The sequence below is a fragment of the Sinocyclocheilus grahami genome, unplaced genomic scaffold, assembly GCF_001515645.1.
Source record: "Sinocyclocheilus grahami isolate Dianchi unplaced genomic scaffold, SAMN03320097.WGS_v1.1 scaffold212.1, whole genome shotgun sequence".
NCBI lineage: Eukaryota > Metazoa > Chordata > Actinopteri > Cypriniformes > Cyprinidae > Sinocyclocheilus > Sinocyclocheilus grahami.
Window position 1 is genome coordinate 302,541 of NW_015505391.1, and position 17,239 is coordinate 319,779.

General features: G+C 42.2%; 1 protein-coding gene and 1 pseudogene across 1 annotated transcript in view; both read right to left on the reverse strand.

The window, feature by feature from the left end:
* Positions 1-777: 777 nt before the first annotated feature.
* On the reverse strand, positions 778-2,742 carry LOC107596007 (uncharacterized; annotated as a pseudogene).
* A 3,398-nt stretch (positions 2,743-6,140) lies between these two features.
* Positions 6,141-17,239, reverse strand: part of LOC107595979 (zona pellucida sperm-binding protein 3-like) — a 12,053-nt gene continuing 954 nt past the window's right edge. Inside the window, exons 2-10 of the mRNA XM_016286575.1 lie at positions 9,665-9,780; positions 9,247-9,350; positions 8,819-8,996; positions 8,580-8,697; positions 8,218-8,303; positions 7,787-8,061; positions 7,435-7,611; positions 6,480-6,695; positions 6,141-6,394 (exon numbers count right to left, since the gene is read on the reverse strand). Coding sequence (XP_016142061.1) covers positions 6,267-6,394; positions 6,480-6,695; positions 7,435-7,611; positions 7,787-8,061; positions 8,218-8,303; positions 8,580-8,697; positions 8,819-8,996; positions 9,247-9,350; positions 9,665-9,780 — 1,398 coding nt within the window. The 3' untranslated portion in view covers positions 6,141-6,266. The remainder of the gene's footprint in view (positions 6,395-6,479; positions 6,696-7,434; positions 7,612-7,786; positions 8,062-8,217; positions 8,304-8,579; positions 8,698-8,818; positions 8,997-9,246; positions 9,351-9,664; positions 9,781-17,239) is intronic.

The following is a 17,239-nucleotide window of genomic DNA, read 5'->3' on the forward strand; positions in this document are numbered from 1 at the left end:
TATATTCGCTTCTCGTGCGGCAAGCGAGCCCCTGTGCGGGAGCACCCATGAAATAAAGAGCAAGTCGCTCTTCCGGAAAGCACTGGTCCTAGTCATATATGTCTGTAATGCACGAACTGGACACAGAGCATTCAGCCTCTGATCCTCAGTGGAAGAAAAAGGTGGAGGGTGAAAAGCAGACAGCTTCAACACCTCCGATGTAAATGCAGGGAAGCACTTAGGCAAAAAAGCCGGGTTCGGCTTAAGAAAAACCTTATCTACACTAAGAGAGAATTTGGTGCACGAGGAATGAACCGAGAGTGCATGAAGCTCACTGACACATTTAGCTGAAGCCAAGGCCAAGAGCAAAGCTGTCTTGAAGGACAGCAGCTTCAGGGAAATACTTCCCAGGGGCTCAAAAGGGGATTGAGACAGAGCCTCCAGCACCATGGAGAGGTCCCATTCAGGAACAGTTCTCCTGGTAAAGGCAAAGAACGACGGGCACCCTTCATAAATCTGCGGATTAGACGATGCTGCCCGACCGTTGAGCCCTCAAAGCCCACATGACAAGCAGAAATAGCCGCCAGGTAGACCTTAATGGTGGAAAAAGACCTGCCTTTATCCATAAGGTCTTGAAAAAACACAAAATATCAGGAATTGAGCACAGATATGATGTGAGACGACGCCCATCACACCACCCTTCAAACACCTGCCACTCACAACCATATAAGGACCGAGTAGACACGGCCCTGGCATTCTGTATAGTAGCAACCACACGTGGGGGAAGCCCTAGCGCGTTTAAGTTTGTCCTCTCACGGGCCAGGCCCAGAGAGCCACCCTGTCCGGGTGTGGGTGATAAATCTCCCTGTTCGCTTGCGATAATAGATCTGTGCGGAGGTGAAGGCACCATGGCTGGGCATATAACAGAGGAATTATCTCTGCCAGCCACAGTGTTTTGGGGCACCTGGGTGCTATCAGGATGAGAGACAGGCCCTTCTCTCTCACCCTGGCCAGTGTTGGAGTTATCAGGCACAGGGGAGGAAAAGCATACAGCAGCACTTTGGGCCATGGGTGGGCCACTGTGTTGACCCAGAGGGGTGCGTCCACGTCCTTTAGCGAGAAGAACATAGGACAATGGCTGTTTTCACGCGAGGCGACTAGATCTACGGTTGCCTGTCCGAATCTCATCCATATCAAGCCCACTATCTGAGGGTGAAGGCGCCAATCTCCGTAGAGTGGGTTCCCCCTCAATAGAAGGTCTGCGCCTCTGTTCAGAATGCCTGGAACATGAGTCGCGTGTAACGACAGGAAAAACCGCCTGTTCCACACTAAAAGCTTGTGAGCTAGAGCGTGAAGTTTCGATGAGAGCAAACTGCCCTGGCGATTGATATATGCTACCGCTGTGGTATTGTCGCAGCGTACGAGCACATGATGCCCCTGCAGGCGAGGCAGAAAATAATTCAGAGCTTTCCATATGGTCATAAGCTCTAAATAATTTATGTGCGCTGAACGTAGTCTGCTCGGCCACAAACCGTTCACCGTTCTGCCCTCCTGGGTGGCACCCCAGCCTGTTAGGGACGCATCTGTTGTCAGGACTTTCCACAACATCACCGTCCCCAAAGGAGTTCCCTGTGTGTAAAAGCCCGCGCTTCTCCAGTGGCGCAGAGCTGCCATGCAGGCGCTCGTTACAGAGCTGCAGAGATCGCGTAACGGGCTGAAATGTAGTGACAAAACCCATTTCATGAACGCCCTCATTCTCAGAAGTCCCAGAGGCAAAACCTGGATAGATGAAGCCATTAGACCCTGCAGTCTGAGACATGTGCAATATTGCACTTTCGCTCCCTCTCTGAACTGTGACACACAGTTCATTAGAGAGCGAACGCACTCTTGAGAGAGACGCGCTTGCATGGAGACTGAGCTCAGCTCCAAGCCCAGGAAAATCACACTCTGACTGGGTGTAAGGTTGCTTTTGTTCAAATTCACCCTGAACCCGAGAGATGTGATGTGAGTGAGCACACGACGGGTGCCCTGCAGTACTTTCATTTTCGATTCGGCTATGATGAGCCAATCGTCTAAGTATGTCAAAATCCGCAGACCTGACATTCTCAGAGAAGCTAAGCCTGCCTCCACACACAGAGAAAAAGTCCTTGGGCTTAGGGCGAGCCCAAACGGGAGGACTGTGAATTCATAACATATGCCTTGATAGGCGAAATGAATAAACTTCCTGTGTGGCGGATAAATGCTTATGTTGAAAAAAAGCATCTTTCAGATCGACCGATGTGAACCAATCGTTCTGTTTTATGGCGCAGGTCAGAGTGCCGTGGGTTAACATTCTGAAATTGTATTTCCTCAAATGTTTGTTCAACACTCTTAGGTCCAAAATGGAGCTGAGAGAACCATCCTTCTTTGGAACCAGGAAATAACGAGAATAAAATCCTTGATTTATCAGATTGGGGGCGCCACCTGAATCGCTCCCTTTAATAAAAAGGAAGAGATTTCCTCGTTCAAAATGTGAGCGGCGCTCTCCTCCATGCGAGAGGAAAGAACGCCGTTGAAATGCGGGGGTTTTATTACAAACTGCAGTCTGTAGCCCTGCATTACAGTTCGCATCACCCACTCGGGAGCCGAAACAGTCTGCCAGGCCGACTCGTAACTCGCGAGTGTCCCCACCAGAGCAGGAGAAGCGCTGGCATTCTCGCGTGTGCCCAGTTGGCTCATTTGTGATGCAATGGCGCCCTCTAGTGGACAGACCAGGGGCGACATGCAGGGATTCAGAGAGATGTTCTCTCTCTGCAGAGAGATGTACTCTCCCTGAAACAAATTCATATGATTCATTTGTTTTATTGTGTTCTTTGGGTTTTTTTTGAGTTGGGGAACACAGGGGCCGAAGCTTTTATTAACTGGGTGAGGGGAACAAAGTATGTGCTGTGTGGTGACACTGCTTGTGAACTTTTCCTCACAACAGACCTCATGAACATGGGGGGAGAGCACACAATGTCCACTGAACGCATGGGCCGGGCAGCCACGAGAATGGGGCGGTCGCCCTCTCCATGAGAAAGCCTTAGTCTTTTGGATAGGGGCTTGGGGGCAAAAAGGGAGTCCGAAGAGCTTGCGGCTCGAGAACGTAGACTCGGCGGTCCCAACGGTCAAACATCAGGCCGATCGCTTGCGTTTCGAGTCGGAGGGGGTTGAGTTAGAGGGCTTTCCGGCCACGGCGGGAGTATGTTTAACCCAGGGCTTTGCAGAGGGTGGGTTACTCTGCTGTAGGCGGGTGGTTTGTTGCGGGGCCTTTCCTTGCTCTGATGGAAATTTCATCCCGTGACAGGAGGGTAAGGCAAAAGCGCAGGGGGCACCTGGCGTGTGACCGCCTTCCTAGGAAGGCATAACTTGAAAGCCTCGTCCTCCTTCTTCGTCATAACATTGCTGCATCAATCCGACGGCGGGACCAAAGAGAGCCCGGCCGGGCTCAACCTGAGCGCCCGCGATGCGCCTCTTCTCACTGTCGGGGAGGCCTGACAGGTTAAGCCAGAGGGCGCGCTCTCCCACCACAGAAAGCGCCATGGAGCGCCCGCAGGCTTGGACGGCCTGATGGGCATTGCGGAGGACGAGGTCATTGACAGTGACGATCTCCTTCCACAAGGTTGGAGAGGGAGCTCCTTTGTCCAGCTGCTGCCCTAAATCGTCCAAAATCTCCGCTTGGTAAGCGGAGAGGAGAGATGAAACGTTTAGGGCCCTGACAGCCAAGGCCGAGGATTTGTAAGCGGCCTGGTGAATTGAGGCAGAAAAACGGTCCATTTTATTGGGCAAAACAGGCTTCGGGGGAGCGAGCAGCCCGCCGTGGACGGGGTTAAGGTGCCTGGCGACAGAGAGCTTGATGGCAGGGGAATCACCCATGCCTTGAGCTCTCATATCCTTCACCTCGAGGCCCGTGAGACCTTGTTTAAGATCGAGCGGATCGCCCCAATTGTGTCTCATGTGCTTAGCGCACGCTGGGAGGACAGGAAAGAGTTGTTTCCTCGGGCCGGGAGGTGGTCCCAGCAGTTTCCCATCGTAAATGTCCCTTTCCTGGTCGGTGGCGCTCTGCGGAGCCGGCCACTCAATGTTGAGGCGAGCGGCCGCTCGTTCACACACGTCCAGGAGGATAGACTGGGGTAAAGCAGGGGTGTTAACCAGGGGAACGCTAGAAGGCGGGATAGCCTCCTCGTCCTCCGAGACACCGAGAAGGCCCGCATCGTCATCGTCGCCGGAACCAGCTGGTTCGACAGCAAACGGGACGTTACCCGCGAAGATGTCCTCTTCGGGAAAAACAGGATTGGGCCGGTCAGCCCAATTGAGAGACGTTGCGCCCCCGGGAGGCCCCCGGTAGTCATCACCGTGTCCCCCATCCGAGTCCGAAAGGCCGAGCTCGACGCACTGGGTCGTGGCAACTTTGAGACGCCGCCGAAGGAGCTTTTTAGGCAACGTGAGACAATGGCTGCAGTTTTCCGGGTTCTCCAAAGCCTCTTCAGCATGCTTGAGGCCCAAGCAGACCACGCAGAAGGGGTGCGGATCCTTAGCGGCGATCAGCGCGCCGCACGCAGCCGGGCAAGCCCGTGATGTGCAGCCCCCGAGAGAAGTAGGTTTGGAAAGCGACATGCCAGCGAAAAACTGAGTAAAATCAGTGGCGGGCAGCCGTGAAAAAGGGGAGCAGGTGAAAATAATCACAGTGTGGGCGGCTCAGGATGCAAAAACAGCTTTATTCTGGGCTGAATAAAAGACTGTCATGTCTGGTGGAGGCTGATCTTGACGATATGTCCTCCTGAAGACACGAAAAGTGAGCAGTGATAAATCCAACCCGAGCTGTGAAGTGCAGAGATCACGAGAAGCGAATGACAACTGGAGAATAGCGTCACGTGCAGGCCTTATATGCTCTCAGGTAAGGGGGTGGGGCCTTACCTGGCATTGGCTGCGCGCTTCTAAAAGACTGTCATGTCTGGCGGAGGCTGATCTTGACGATATGTCCTCCTGAAGACACGAAAAGTGAGCAGTGATAAATCCAACCCGAGCTGTGAAGTGCAGAGATCACGAGAAGCGAATGACAACTGGAGAATAGCGTCACGTGCAGGCCTTATATGCTCTCAGGTAAGGGGGTGGGGCCTTACCTGGCATTGGCTGCGCGCTTCTGTCTGTCTAGCCAGACTTGGTGCAATTGGATGCTTCTGCAGAGGTCAGGTACGGATGCCCTTCCCATTGGTGGATCTCGAACACGAGATGATGAAAGAGAACTCCATTCTGCTGTCTGTTGTTGGCGTTTCATTGTCTGAATATGGCACTTAACACAAGCTGTGTGGTATCGGCGTTTGGTATCGGGACATTTTAACGAGTAAGAGTACGAGTACAGGAGCTCAGTATCGGTGCATCCCTACTACTTAGTAAAGATGAGTTCTATTTATTTAGAATACTGAGAATTAGTTTTTAAAACAATAACAAAATTTTGGAGAAGGCAAGAATCCCCAGTTTTAAATGATTGGTTAGATTTCTCTAAAGTATACTCTATGGAGAGGATAACATGAAATTAAAAGTAAAAGTATACATTTCGAAAAGATACGGGCACCTTTATAATCAAAGCATACATTATAAAATAAAGGAATATATACAGTATATACACCAATTACCTCTATATAATTCTACCTCCCTTTCAATTTATTCAGTTATAATTAGTCTTAAATATTTGAATTACTTACAGGAATTAGGTGTCATTATGAGAGTTTGATATGAATATGTGGATGCTTTTTTTTCCTCTAGTTTTTTTTAATATGAAAAAAGTGTTTAGTTATGTATTGGTTATTGTTCTAATTATTATTATTTTTTCTTTATGCATTGGTGACAGGTATGATCACAAAAGAAAAAAAAAGTGAGGGAAGAGAAAGGAGGAAAAATTAGGAATAATATTTGGTAAAAAATAAATAAAAAGTCTTTAAAGGAAATGTTCATTTATAACTATTGAATGTGCTTGAACTGGAAGACAAAGTATATATATATATAAAAACAAAAAACAAATTTATACCTAAACTGATTTTTATGGGTTAAATCAGGTAAAAATATCTGAGGTAATAGTCGCAGGTTACTACTTTTTATATAAATTGACAAAAACAAATGAATGAAGACAATGAAAAATAAAGTTTAATTTATGAAACCATTTAATTAGCGCAATGGTGTAAGCTCTTATGCTTCACGAACAAGGTTTTCCTCCACCTCAGCGAAATTGCTTCATGTCTGTCAGCATTCACAACCTTTGCTTTATAAGTTTAGGTATCTTTAGAAGGGTGATATGTACCCTCTTCTTCATCTGGAAGGGAGGGGCTTGGGCCTAATGTATGCAGTCCAAAGTCTTCCTCACTGTTAGAGGCACGAGTTGTGAAGAGTTCTTTAAAATCTGCAAGATAAGACTATTCCATGAGCAAAGATACGTACCCCAAACATTGTCACCACACTTCACTAAACAAATACCATGCCAGTACCTTCTTCTGGCAAGAGTCTAGTCTTCCACATGCTTTGATTAACCTCTTTTGCCTTTCCTTTTTCCTCTTCATAATCATGGTTTTGACTATGGCCACCATCATAGTCTTCTTTATCATCACTATCATATTCATCCTCCTCTTCCAGCTTAATTTCCATGATATTGGCTTGCTCAGTGGCTTCCAATGAGGGTTGAGGAGTTAGAGCACCCTCTTGATCTGGCGGAGACTTTAATAATTTAGGCTGCAGTGTTAAGCATTTTAACTACTGTAAACATTTTCAACCAGCATTAAAATAGTTATTACTGAAAAGGCTTAATTAAAAATTTTTTTTTTTAAAAACCCCACAACATTCATGAAACTTGAATAATTTGTGCGCAAAACTGTCCTCCAGATTAAACGCATGCCAAATCCAATCATTCGGAAATAGGGTGTACATGCACACTCTTACAAGTAGCATTATCTTTGCACATGAAATAATTGTGAATTACAGGTACAGGAATGCTGCGAGATCTCCTGGACTCCCTTCTCGGGTTTAGTTCCAGTATATAACAAATGCAAAAGAGCCATATTCCAAGCTTGCAGACAAATCCTACTGGTAATGTATGGGTAAAATTGTTAATGTTATTATATATTATGGTAAATATTTCTCAAAATGCAGTGTTATCAGTTTGCCTAAAAGAACAAAACCTTCAGATGTTTTACACACCATTTACACATGGTAGGGAGCAGGTGTAAAAGTTTTTGTACAAAGTAACACTTTAGAAAATAGAAACATGGCTTTACAGAATTGACACAAATTCATTCTGTTTGGGTTTTATGAATGATGCCCAATGCTTAAATAAGTAGTTTTAGGCACTGGGGAGTTAGAGACTAGTCCTACCTCTTGACCCAAGGAAGAGAAGGGGGGGGGGGGGGGGAGAAAAAAAAAATAGCATAATTTTTCTATAATACAAACCCATCTCAGCAGAAATGCCATTCTTCCATAGGCTACTATGAGGTATTGGTTTCTTATCTTTACTGAGAGAAGGGACTGGTGGAACACCCTGCTTCACTCTGGGAGGAGCCAGAAATCCCATTTTGATTTTTTTTGGAAGGATGGCTAGTGGACCCACTGTTTTCTCCTGTTCCCATCCTATTGACAGAGCCACATTTGACAAAATGGTTAGAGGAAACATGCTTACCTGCCATTTAAATAAAGATCTTGGCATTAATTTATAAATACACAGATTGTATAAATGACTTTGGGTGCTGTCAAGGTAATTTCTCTAAAAAAGACAAAGAGAATCACTAGACCTGGGAATGCTTACCCACTGAAACAATTCCCTCATCCTCCTCTTGTGGGAGAATTATGTTCCTCCAGGAGAAAACCGGCTCACTTGCTGTTCGCAAGGATTTGAAGGAACTTCCAGAACCCTCCTGAATACTGGCCTGAAATTTGTTGGGCCTTTGGGAAGATGAGGTCTGGTCTTGTCTGGGAGAAGGTGGCTCAGATTGTTGCAGTGTAGAACGGAAGGATGGTGCATAATCTTTTGTTGCTTGGCAGCTGTAACAAGCCCAGTCACCACCATCTGCAGCCTTCCAGCTTGTAGATTAAAGAGGGGAGCGAGAAACTTGAGGTTGGTTCCCAAAAGAAACAAAAGTACCAGAAAATACAGTTTGCATGGCAAACAGTAAGAGTCCATGATTAAAGGTTCTGTACTAGACAACAAATCCCAAGTACGAAAGCAAAGCTTCATACCTTCCATCGATAAAGGAGCATGCTTTATGAAAGGGGTTAACTACATCCATTACAGGGTAAGCTTGAAGAGTACAAGTGATGTACATCTGTATAACAAAGTGAGAAATATTTTTTAATGAGAAGTAATTTAGAATTCAAAATTAACTACTGAGTGACATCAGAATTCAATGTGTACAACAAATTAACACCACTCCCATTTCCTCCAATATTATTAACCTAGGCAAATATAAACCCTCCATCACCATGTTATTTTTTTGGGCCTGAGTTTTAGTTTAATTTAGGTTTATTGCCATATCTTCACAGGCTATTTCATGGCACTTTGGGCCTGAGAACATGTTTCCATTGGAATACACTATATACACCTCTGGCTTTGCCTCTTGGTGGAATTTGAAAGCATCCAGTTGTAGTTTGAGTTTGTCATTCTGGATTCTGGGAAGGAAACGTGACTTTGAGCCGGTTGTCTGTCCATCCATCAAACAACTAATGAGGGAGGGGGAAAAACAACACACAAATATACTTTGTGATTAGCCAAATAATTTTTCATTTGAGTGAGTGGTGCTTGCTGCACAAAACTCTGATTAAAAAAAAAACATGTACCCACCCATGATTTTCAATAAACGTGTATCTGGGTACAGACATAATATCTGGGGTCACTGTGGCAACACAGCTCTCAAAATATACACTGAGGTTAACGTGATGACCCAGATGAACTGAGGCTTCTATGTTTATGATGTCACCCAGGAAGTACACAGAAGAGGCCCGTTCAGAGCGCCAATCACCTGAACCAGAAATAATTCAGACAAAAGTGTTAACCTGTTTGTAATTTTGGGAGATTTTATTCTGATTCTTTACCTGGATATGGATCACAATTACATTTTTGTGGTAGTCCATTTCCGTCTACATTCTAGCATACTTCTAACATTTGTGAAAAAGAGTCTTTGGCAGATGTTGGCATTTCTCTTAAAAAAAATAAAAAATAAAAAAACGCATAGCAATCATCAAAATACACTTGTTAAATTGTGCACATACTTGTCATTAGCTTTAGTGAAAACTGCAAATCCTCTACTGCCGATTGCGTTGAACTATAAGGAACCCATGTTGGTCTGATGGGGTTACTGGTAACATCAAACCTTCTGAGAGACAAAGGACACAAATGCTCCAGCAGTTTTTTTTTCTTCAAACAAACAAACCGAAATTGCAGCTGAATTCCTTTTCACAATAATTCATCAATCTATAAGATACAACTGGATAAACCTTCATTTTGAAAATAAGTACTGAGGGGGAAAAAAAATAAAAATAAAAATTGGGTTCTTGAATAAATTCCAATAGTCAATTCTGGTAAAGGACATTAACACCATGGTATGCTAGTTATATACCAGGGTAATTAAACTATTGTAAATGTGCTTCACACAAATGTTGTCCGTTGCCAGCAGCACAGTCCACTTACCTGCTATAATAACATTCAATGGGAACTACGGCCTGCTCAAGGCGAACCACTCCATCTGGAGAGGGTTGCGGAGTGAAGATAAGGAGGTTGGTGTATATAAGAGAGTCATCTGTAATCTGAACAAAAGAAAAGCTTAACTGATAAAAATGTATTTATTTAGTTAGCTAGTGTTCAAGTGGTTGTCAAACTAGTCATATTACCAGAAGGAAATATTTTGCTGCTTTTTAAAAATCAAGTTTTAGGATCTGGTTTGGGGAAAAATAAATAAATAAAACCGCTTTGCAACTGTCATAATGCAACAAACATTGTTTCATGTGGATGTTGCTTAATTTTCACAGCACAATTTCTGTTCCACAATGTTTTCATCTGTCATAGGCCAACAAACAAAAATAGTAGTTTATATTTGCAACCCAAGTTTCTCTCGAAATGACCAACATTATTGGTTTAGTAACCACGCTGATTCAGTTTTTTTTTCAGGAATGGATTCACTAAATTGATTTAAACCGGTAGCTGGGCAAATTCCAATCAGAAGTAAGCATCTCAATTGCTGCGTTCAAGTCCTCCTGGGACGTTCGTACTTACGAGTTGACAAGTTGTAATTACGACATCAGGTGCATTCAAGTCAGTTTAGTCGGCACAAGATGGCGGTGTACCTTTTAATAAATGACAAGAAAATACAACAGGGTCTGCATTTTGTTACGCAGCTGAAATCCAAGTAAAAAGAACAATTTAAGTTTATAGGACAACTAAACTATCAATTTAAACAAATTTACCGTCAACTACAGGTGTTGCATCCATTGATTCCACCGTGTTTCTCATTGACACGCCCCCAACTCGGAAACTCAGGGCTTAAAGAAAATGCAAAGTTTCCCCACTCGTAATAACGACTTTGTGGTTCATGTGTGTTCAACTCGTAAATGCGATCTATCCGACATGACTTGAACGCACCATATGCCTTAATCACTCTGTAGGGAAGAACCCTTGAAGTGGGGACTTGAGGGAGCAGGGTACATAAGCGTCATAATGAAGCCATTTGGAACGCACTTGTCATAGGGTGCAATGGAAAACAACAATTTCCTCATTCACCTGGAAGGTTACCATGACAATGCGGCTGTAATTTATTATAATAGTTGCAAATAAACATTTTACAAAGCAAAAAGTATTTTCATGAGTTCACCTGCCCATCCAGTCCTGATGGTTAATAGTAAACGAACTTGGCGTCCTTAGATGTGTGAACCCGAGGCTCAGCTTGAGCTCCGAGTTCAACCCCCCCCCCAATGCAGTATACTAGAATAACAGAAGTAAGAGAAGATGGGGAGGTGGAGAGATGCCGGAAGAATGGTTGCTGGGACGGCTGCTTATACAGGCTCATAATGATTAACAGGACTGAATGATTAGGCTCCTCCCAAGCCTATGTTTGGAACTTCATTTAAACGCTATGCTCTGTGTTTTTCCCTATCTGGTATCGAATTGCCATCTCTTCTTTTGACCCTGTATTAAAAACACATTTCTTAAATACGAAAGTTATTCAAACTTAATACGAAATGCATGTGAAAAGAGCTCACAAAACACCACTACTTGAATTATTCTATTTATAGGTTAACTCGAACTCTCCCGCCATCTAGCTTTAAAATGTGCCTTTCAAGGGAGCAAAAACGCTGTTGGAATTTGCCCACTTTGAGCGATTAGCTCAAATAGAAAATAGCTGGCTCATATAACAGTCATTTAGGAATGAATAGAACCACATCGCGCAGTAGGTTTGTTGCATTTAGACCGCAAAAACAATTAAGCCTGGTGTTAACTTTCCGCATGAGCAATCCGGATGCGGACTACTTGTATTTATACTAGTGATGGGCGCGTTCGAAACACTGCTTCACAAAGCTTCGTAACATTTGCAAATCTTTTGTATCAAATCAGTGTCCTTTGCTGATCTTTAGCTGGTCATGTGCTGGTCCTAAACTGGTCCGACCAACATAAACCAGCATAAACCAGCTCAAACCAGCATCCCAGCTTCAAAACATACCCAACCAGCATATGCTGTTTTTTTTCCACAGGGAAACCGGCCAAGTCACGTTATTTTAGCAATTAATCTTCGTTACATCACACTTGCTGTGTCCAAAACCGCTCCCTATCCACTATATAGTGCACTATATCTTGTCAGCCATTTTGTAGTGCTGTCCAAATTCTGAGTGAACGACTTCATTCCTCCACTACTTTTTACCCACAATGCATTCTGATTTAGAGTGTACAACCAAAGTACACCCGCTGAAGCACTATTTCCCACAATCCAATGCGGAGAACCGCCCAAGCTGGAAGAGAGAGCGAGAGCGAGCGAGTTGGAAAGAGATGCCGTTTACATCTTTATTTCTGCTTTAACGTTTATGTCATACATTATTAAAATGTTATGTAGGCAATAACTCGGTTTAATATTTTACTAATTTACTGAGGTGGCATCGTTGTTATCTTACAAAAATTATGATAATTTGGTGGATAATTTAAAAATGTTCGTTAATCACAGTAGGTAGCGTATTCATTCTGATGTAAAATTACGGTCGCCTGAGGGCGCTCTAAGAACATTATCTTATCTGAGATCAGAACGCTACTCGTGAGAGTGTCAAGACACTAAAAATAATAAATACATAAAATTGTGAACGTGTTAGGGTTTATTTTTTTTTCTCAGTATTTTAGTAGTATTTAATTATGAACAAAAGCATTACAAAACAAATATACCATCGATGAAACCACAAAGCTGACGCAGAGGTATGTATAATTACAATATAAAGTCATTGAGTTATTGCTATTAATATTATTTTCTAAAATGAGGTACATGTAATATAAAAATACATAGGCTGTGAGACGATGTTTTTGCAACAGCTCCAAGTCTCACGCGCAGTGTATACGTCACCGTCCGAATCCGTTCACTTTAGTTCATTCCTTTCTGATAGAGTACTCCACTCATTCACTAATCCCTATATAGTGTATGGCAGTTAACAAGTGAGCGATTTCGGACACAGCTACCGTTTCGAAATGTTTCGAAACTCCGATGTTCACCACTAGGGGGTGTTAATCTCAAAGTGAACCCATGAACCACTTCTGGTTGCCCAGTTAATCACGTGACATGATGTCCCACGAATTTTTACTATTAAAAAAATAAACTCAGGAGCAGATGTTGTGGGTTAAACAAAGGATAACGTCCCTTTAACACAGACAGCTATATATATATATATATTTTTTTAAATGTGTAAAAACATTCAGCATGTTCAACCTACAAAATCACATCATACTTTAAAAATAACAATGATTTTACGATAGAATTAAATCCATCTCCTTCTCCTGACTGACAACACTACTCTTGCCTGCTGGTTTTTATAGACCGCTCTAATGAAAGCAAATAAATTACATAAATCATTTAATTCATTAAATAATAAAATTTAGTTAATTGTCTTAAGGGTTTAAGATAAATATTAGTGCTTGTGTTATGCGTTAAGGGTTTATTTATTTTAAAACAATGGGATTTCTTAAAAAAAAAAATTGTTTTGTAAGTTTGGTCTGAGTTCTTGATGAGTTTACGTTTTCACCAGCAGGTGTCGCCAGCATGTGCCGTTTCAAGGGCTTCGAAATATCGAATAACTTTTTCCTAAACAATTGGTTCAACTGACTCAATGCTTCAAAAAACTTCGTTTCTCCCATGATTATACTACCGAAAGCATACGCTGATGGTCCGCTCCGCAACAAACAATTGCCCAGAATTATTGCACATCTGGCTGTCATTATATTGTTTTACCGACGGGTTGTACAGATTCGAGTAGCAACAGGCTTATTCAAACAGCCTGCGCATGCGCAGTTGTTGCTTTTATAGCCTACTGACAGCGTGGTCACAAAAAAATGGGAGGCCACGCGGATGTCCGCGCGCGCACACTCTCCGATGACGATGTTTCGTCATGACATCCATTGTAGGTCAGTAGGCTACAAAAGCACCAACTGCGCATGCTGTGTGAATAAGCCCGTTGCTACTCGAACCTGTAGAATCCGTCGATAAAACAATATAAAGACAGCCAGATGTGCAATACCTGTGGGCAATTGTTTCTTCACATGTTTGTTTACCGTTCAAGCCGATCTACTGCGCATGTATGGACCACGTCCGCGGAGCACACCATCCAGCGTACGCTTTCGGTAGTATAAATACAAGTAGTCCGCGTCCGCGCTGTCCACGTAGGCGTCCGGATTGCTCATGCGGAGAGTTTAACAGGCTTGACGCAGTCAAATCACTAGCCAATTTCGCGGGTTACTTTTCGGAAGTTATGTTCACTCAATTTATTTGGGAAGTTCATGCAAGCCAAATCTGCGCAAGTTTAGCGCAAATACTGAACTCGTGAGACATCATGACATTATCGAGTATATTGCTAAAACCAAATAAGCAACCGCTGCTTCAAAAACAAGCCCAATATATTTGATGACTTATTATCATCAATATTATTTATCAATTTATTACCAATAAATGAGCCTGCAACATTAAACCGAAACCACTTTTATCCGAAAAGCAAAAACCTAAGCCATTTTACAAAAATCAGCAAACTGCAACAAAAATGGGAACAAAACTCATCTCCAATCAGCTGTGTGCAGAATATGATTGGAGAGATAGAAAAAGAGAAAAACACAGAGCTTCAAAGAGGAGCTGTAACATAGCCACATATTTATAGTCTACTAAAATAAAGGCTTTTCGAACCATATTTACTCTTAGTATAGGACTGCTTGTTTTTTTATTACAGCCCGTGATAAATACATTACAAAAACTTTGTAAAAAAAAAAAAAACCTAAGAAAAAGTCATCCCACTCCTCTACGTCTACTTCTATCATCGCTTGGATTAAAGCGTCCTACCAAAAAGGAGGCGGCGGAACATTTGGCAAATTACGCTGCAGCACTTATATTATTGCACTGGTTGGCTATTAACTGCGAGCAGACAGTGTGTCATTCAATGCATTGGAGAATACGGCAAACATAAAGAAATGAAGTTGCTTGTCAGATTTCCCTAACAAGCAAGCAACCATATACAGTGGGTACGGAAAGTATTCAGACCCCCTTAAATTTTTCACTCTGTTATATTGCAGCCATTTGCTAAAATCATTTAAGTTAATTTTTTTTCCTCAATGTACACACAGCACCCCATATTGACAGAAAAACACAGAATTGTTGACATTTTTGCAGATTTATTAAAAAAGAAAAACTGAAATATCACATGGTCCTAAGTATTCAGACCCTTTCCTCAGTATTTAGTAGAAGCACCCTTTTGATCTAATAAAGCCATGAGTCTTTTTGGGAAAGATGCAACAAGTTTTGCACACCTGGATTTGGGGATCCTCTGCCATCCCTCCTTGCAGATCCTCTCCAGTTCTGCCAGGTTGGATGGTAAACGTTGGTGGACAGACATTTTTAGGTCTCTCCAGAGATGCTCAATTGGGTTTAAGTCAGGGCTCTGGCTGGGCCATTCAAGAACAGTCACAGAGTTGTTCTGAAGCCACTCCTTCGTTATTTTAGCTGTGTGCTTAAGGTCATTGTCTTGTTGGAAGGTAAACCTTCAGCCCAGTCTGAGGTCCTGAGCACTCTGGATTTTTTTAATAAGTGCAAAATACCGCAACCCCCGACCTGGGATTTTTTCAAGCAACTTTTTTTGTAAAAAAGAAGCCCAAAGTCACGTATAATACGCGGACTTTGCGTGCGCATTTAGAGTGTTTTCACTGCATGATTCAGTCTATTAATATGCATTAAGAATGAACCACAATTCAAGATAAGGGGGCAGAAAATGTATATATTTATATCAATTCATTTAATTAATCAATATCACACGAAGAGTGACTTTTCTTAAAAATCAGCATGTTACTAACGTGATATTTTATACAACAGTTCAATAAACAATAAGTTAATATAGGGCTGGACGATATGGCAAAAATGTATATCACGATATATTTCTTAATTTCAGTCGATAAATATCAAGAGACTTGGGCTACGTTTTAGACACCATATTGGCTGTTTTTGCGCTATTTCGCCAACAAAAAACATTCCAAACAGCCACAGCACTGTTTTGCATCTCTGAGCAACATGAAGGTGTTTAGTTCCTGAATGAATCACCAGTTTAAATGATTCTGTTCAATCGCAATGACTCACTTAACAGTGACTTGCTTTATTTAATTTAATTTCCCATTTAAAGCATCTTCATTTTTTTAATAATTTCAAATATCAGTATTCAGCATTTCACGTTTAAAATAAAAACATTTATGCATTTGTAACTGCAGGTTAAAGCATTCCATGTCCCTCTAAGCTGAATTAACGTGTAAATATATAAATGCCACTTAATATGCAACTTCTGCAAAGATTAATTTTATTGATACTGATTTCATTTGTTTAGTAACAGCCTAAATGTATTATAATTGACTGATTAAATGCAAGAATTTGACTCAAAATATGATACACACTTTTAGAAAAAAAATGGCTTTATAAAAAGGTAAAAATGGCCATAAAAAGGTAAAAATCAATTTAAACTTATTGGAAAAGATTCATTTCTATCACTGCTGTGAACTGACCACACAGAATATGAAGAATATCAAAAGCTTTGAGTCAGCGGTCCACGGTAGTCCTTAAGATATCAGCACAATAACACACTCCGCAAAATATCAACTAATTATCGTTATTGATAAAATCCCAGAAAATATTGAGATATTATTTTGTCAATATCGCACACCCCTAGAACTGACACGCAATTAGTTGCAACGGTCGCTTTGTGACGGCCAGTGTTTTTGTTTTTTGGGGGGGGCTAGTAGAAGTTATGAATGGCCGGTAACTTAATATGTAGCCAAATTGGCGGGTGAGTGAAAAAATTAATCCCTCTGTGGGAGATAGAGATATATATATCCTCCACAACCAAAAATCAACCAAATAAAACGAAATAAACCACAACTTCGCTCTAGTAGAAGTTATGAATGGCCGGTAACTTAATATGTAGCCAAATTGGCGGGTGAGTGAAAAAATTAATCCCTCTGTGGGAGATAGAGATATATATATCCTCCACAACCAAAAATCAACCAAATAAAACGAAATAAACCACAACTTCGCTTTAAAATTCGTCGCAAGATCTCCTAACTGAAGATCACATGATCACAAACGGAAATCACTTCCGTGAAGTGACCATCACATGTTCCCTTCACTAACGGACTTCTGAAGGGCCCTTCGCGAAGGGATTCAGTTGTTCACTTTCGTTTGGAACGCCCCTACAAATGGCGTCCCCTTCCCGAAGTGCCCTTCAACGGCCCAGTGAATCATTTCGATTGGAGTGCTTCGAAACAGTGAATCATTTTGCGACGCAATGGTTTAACTGATTCGGAGTTTCAAAAAGCTCCGTTGTGCTCTTTGATCGCTTTCTCTATGCAATTTATTCGTTGTTTGAATAATTGAGGAAATTAAATTACAATTAATAGGCCTAACGTACAATGTTTTTATTAAACTGTGAACACGTTAAATACGGTTTCCATCGTATTAAAAATATTTCATAAGTTTTCAAAAGCATCCCCCCCCCCGGTTTT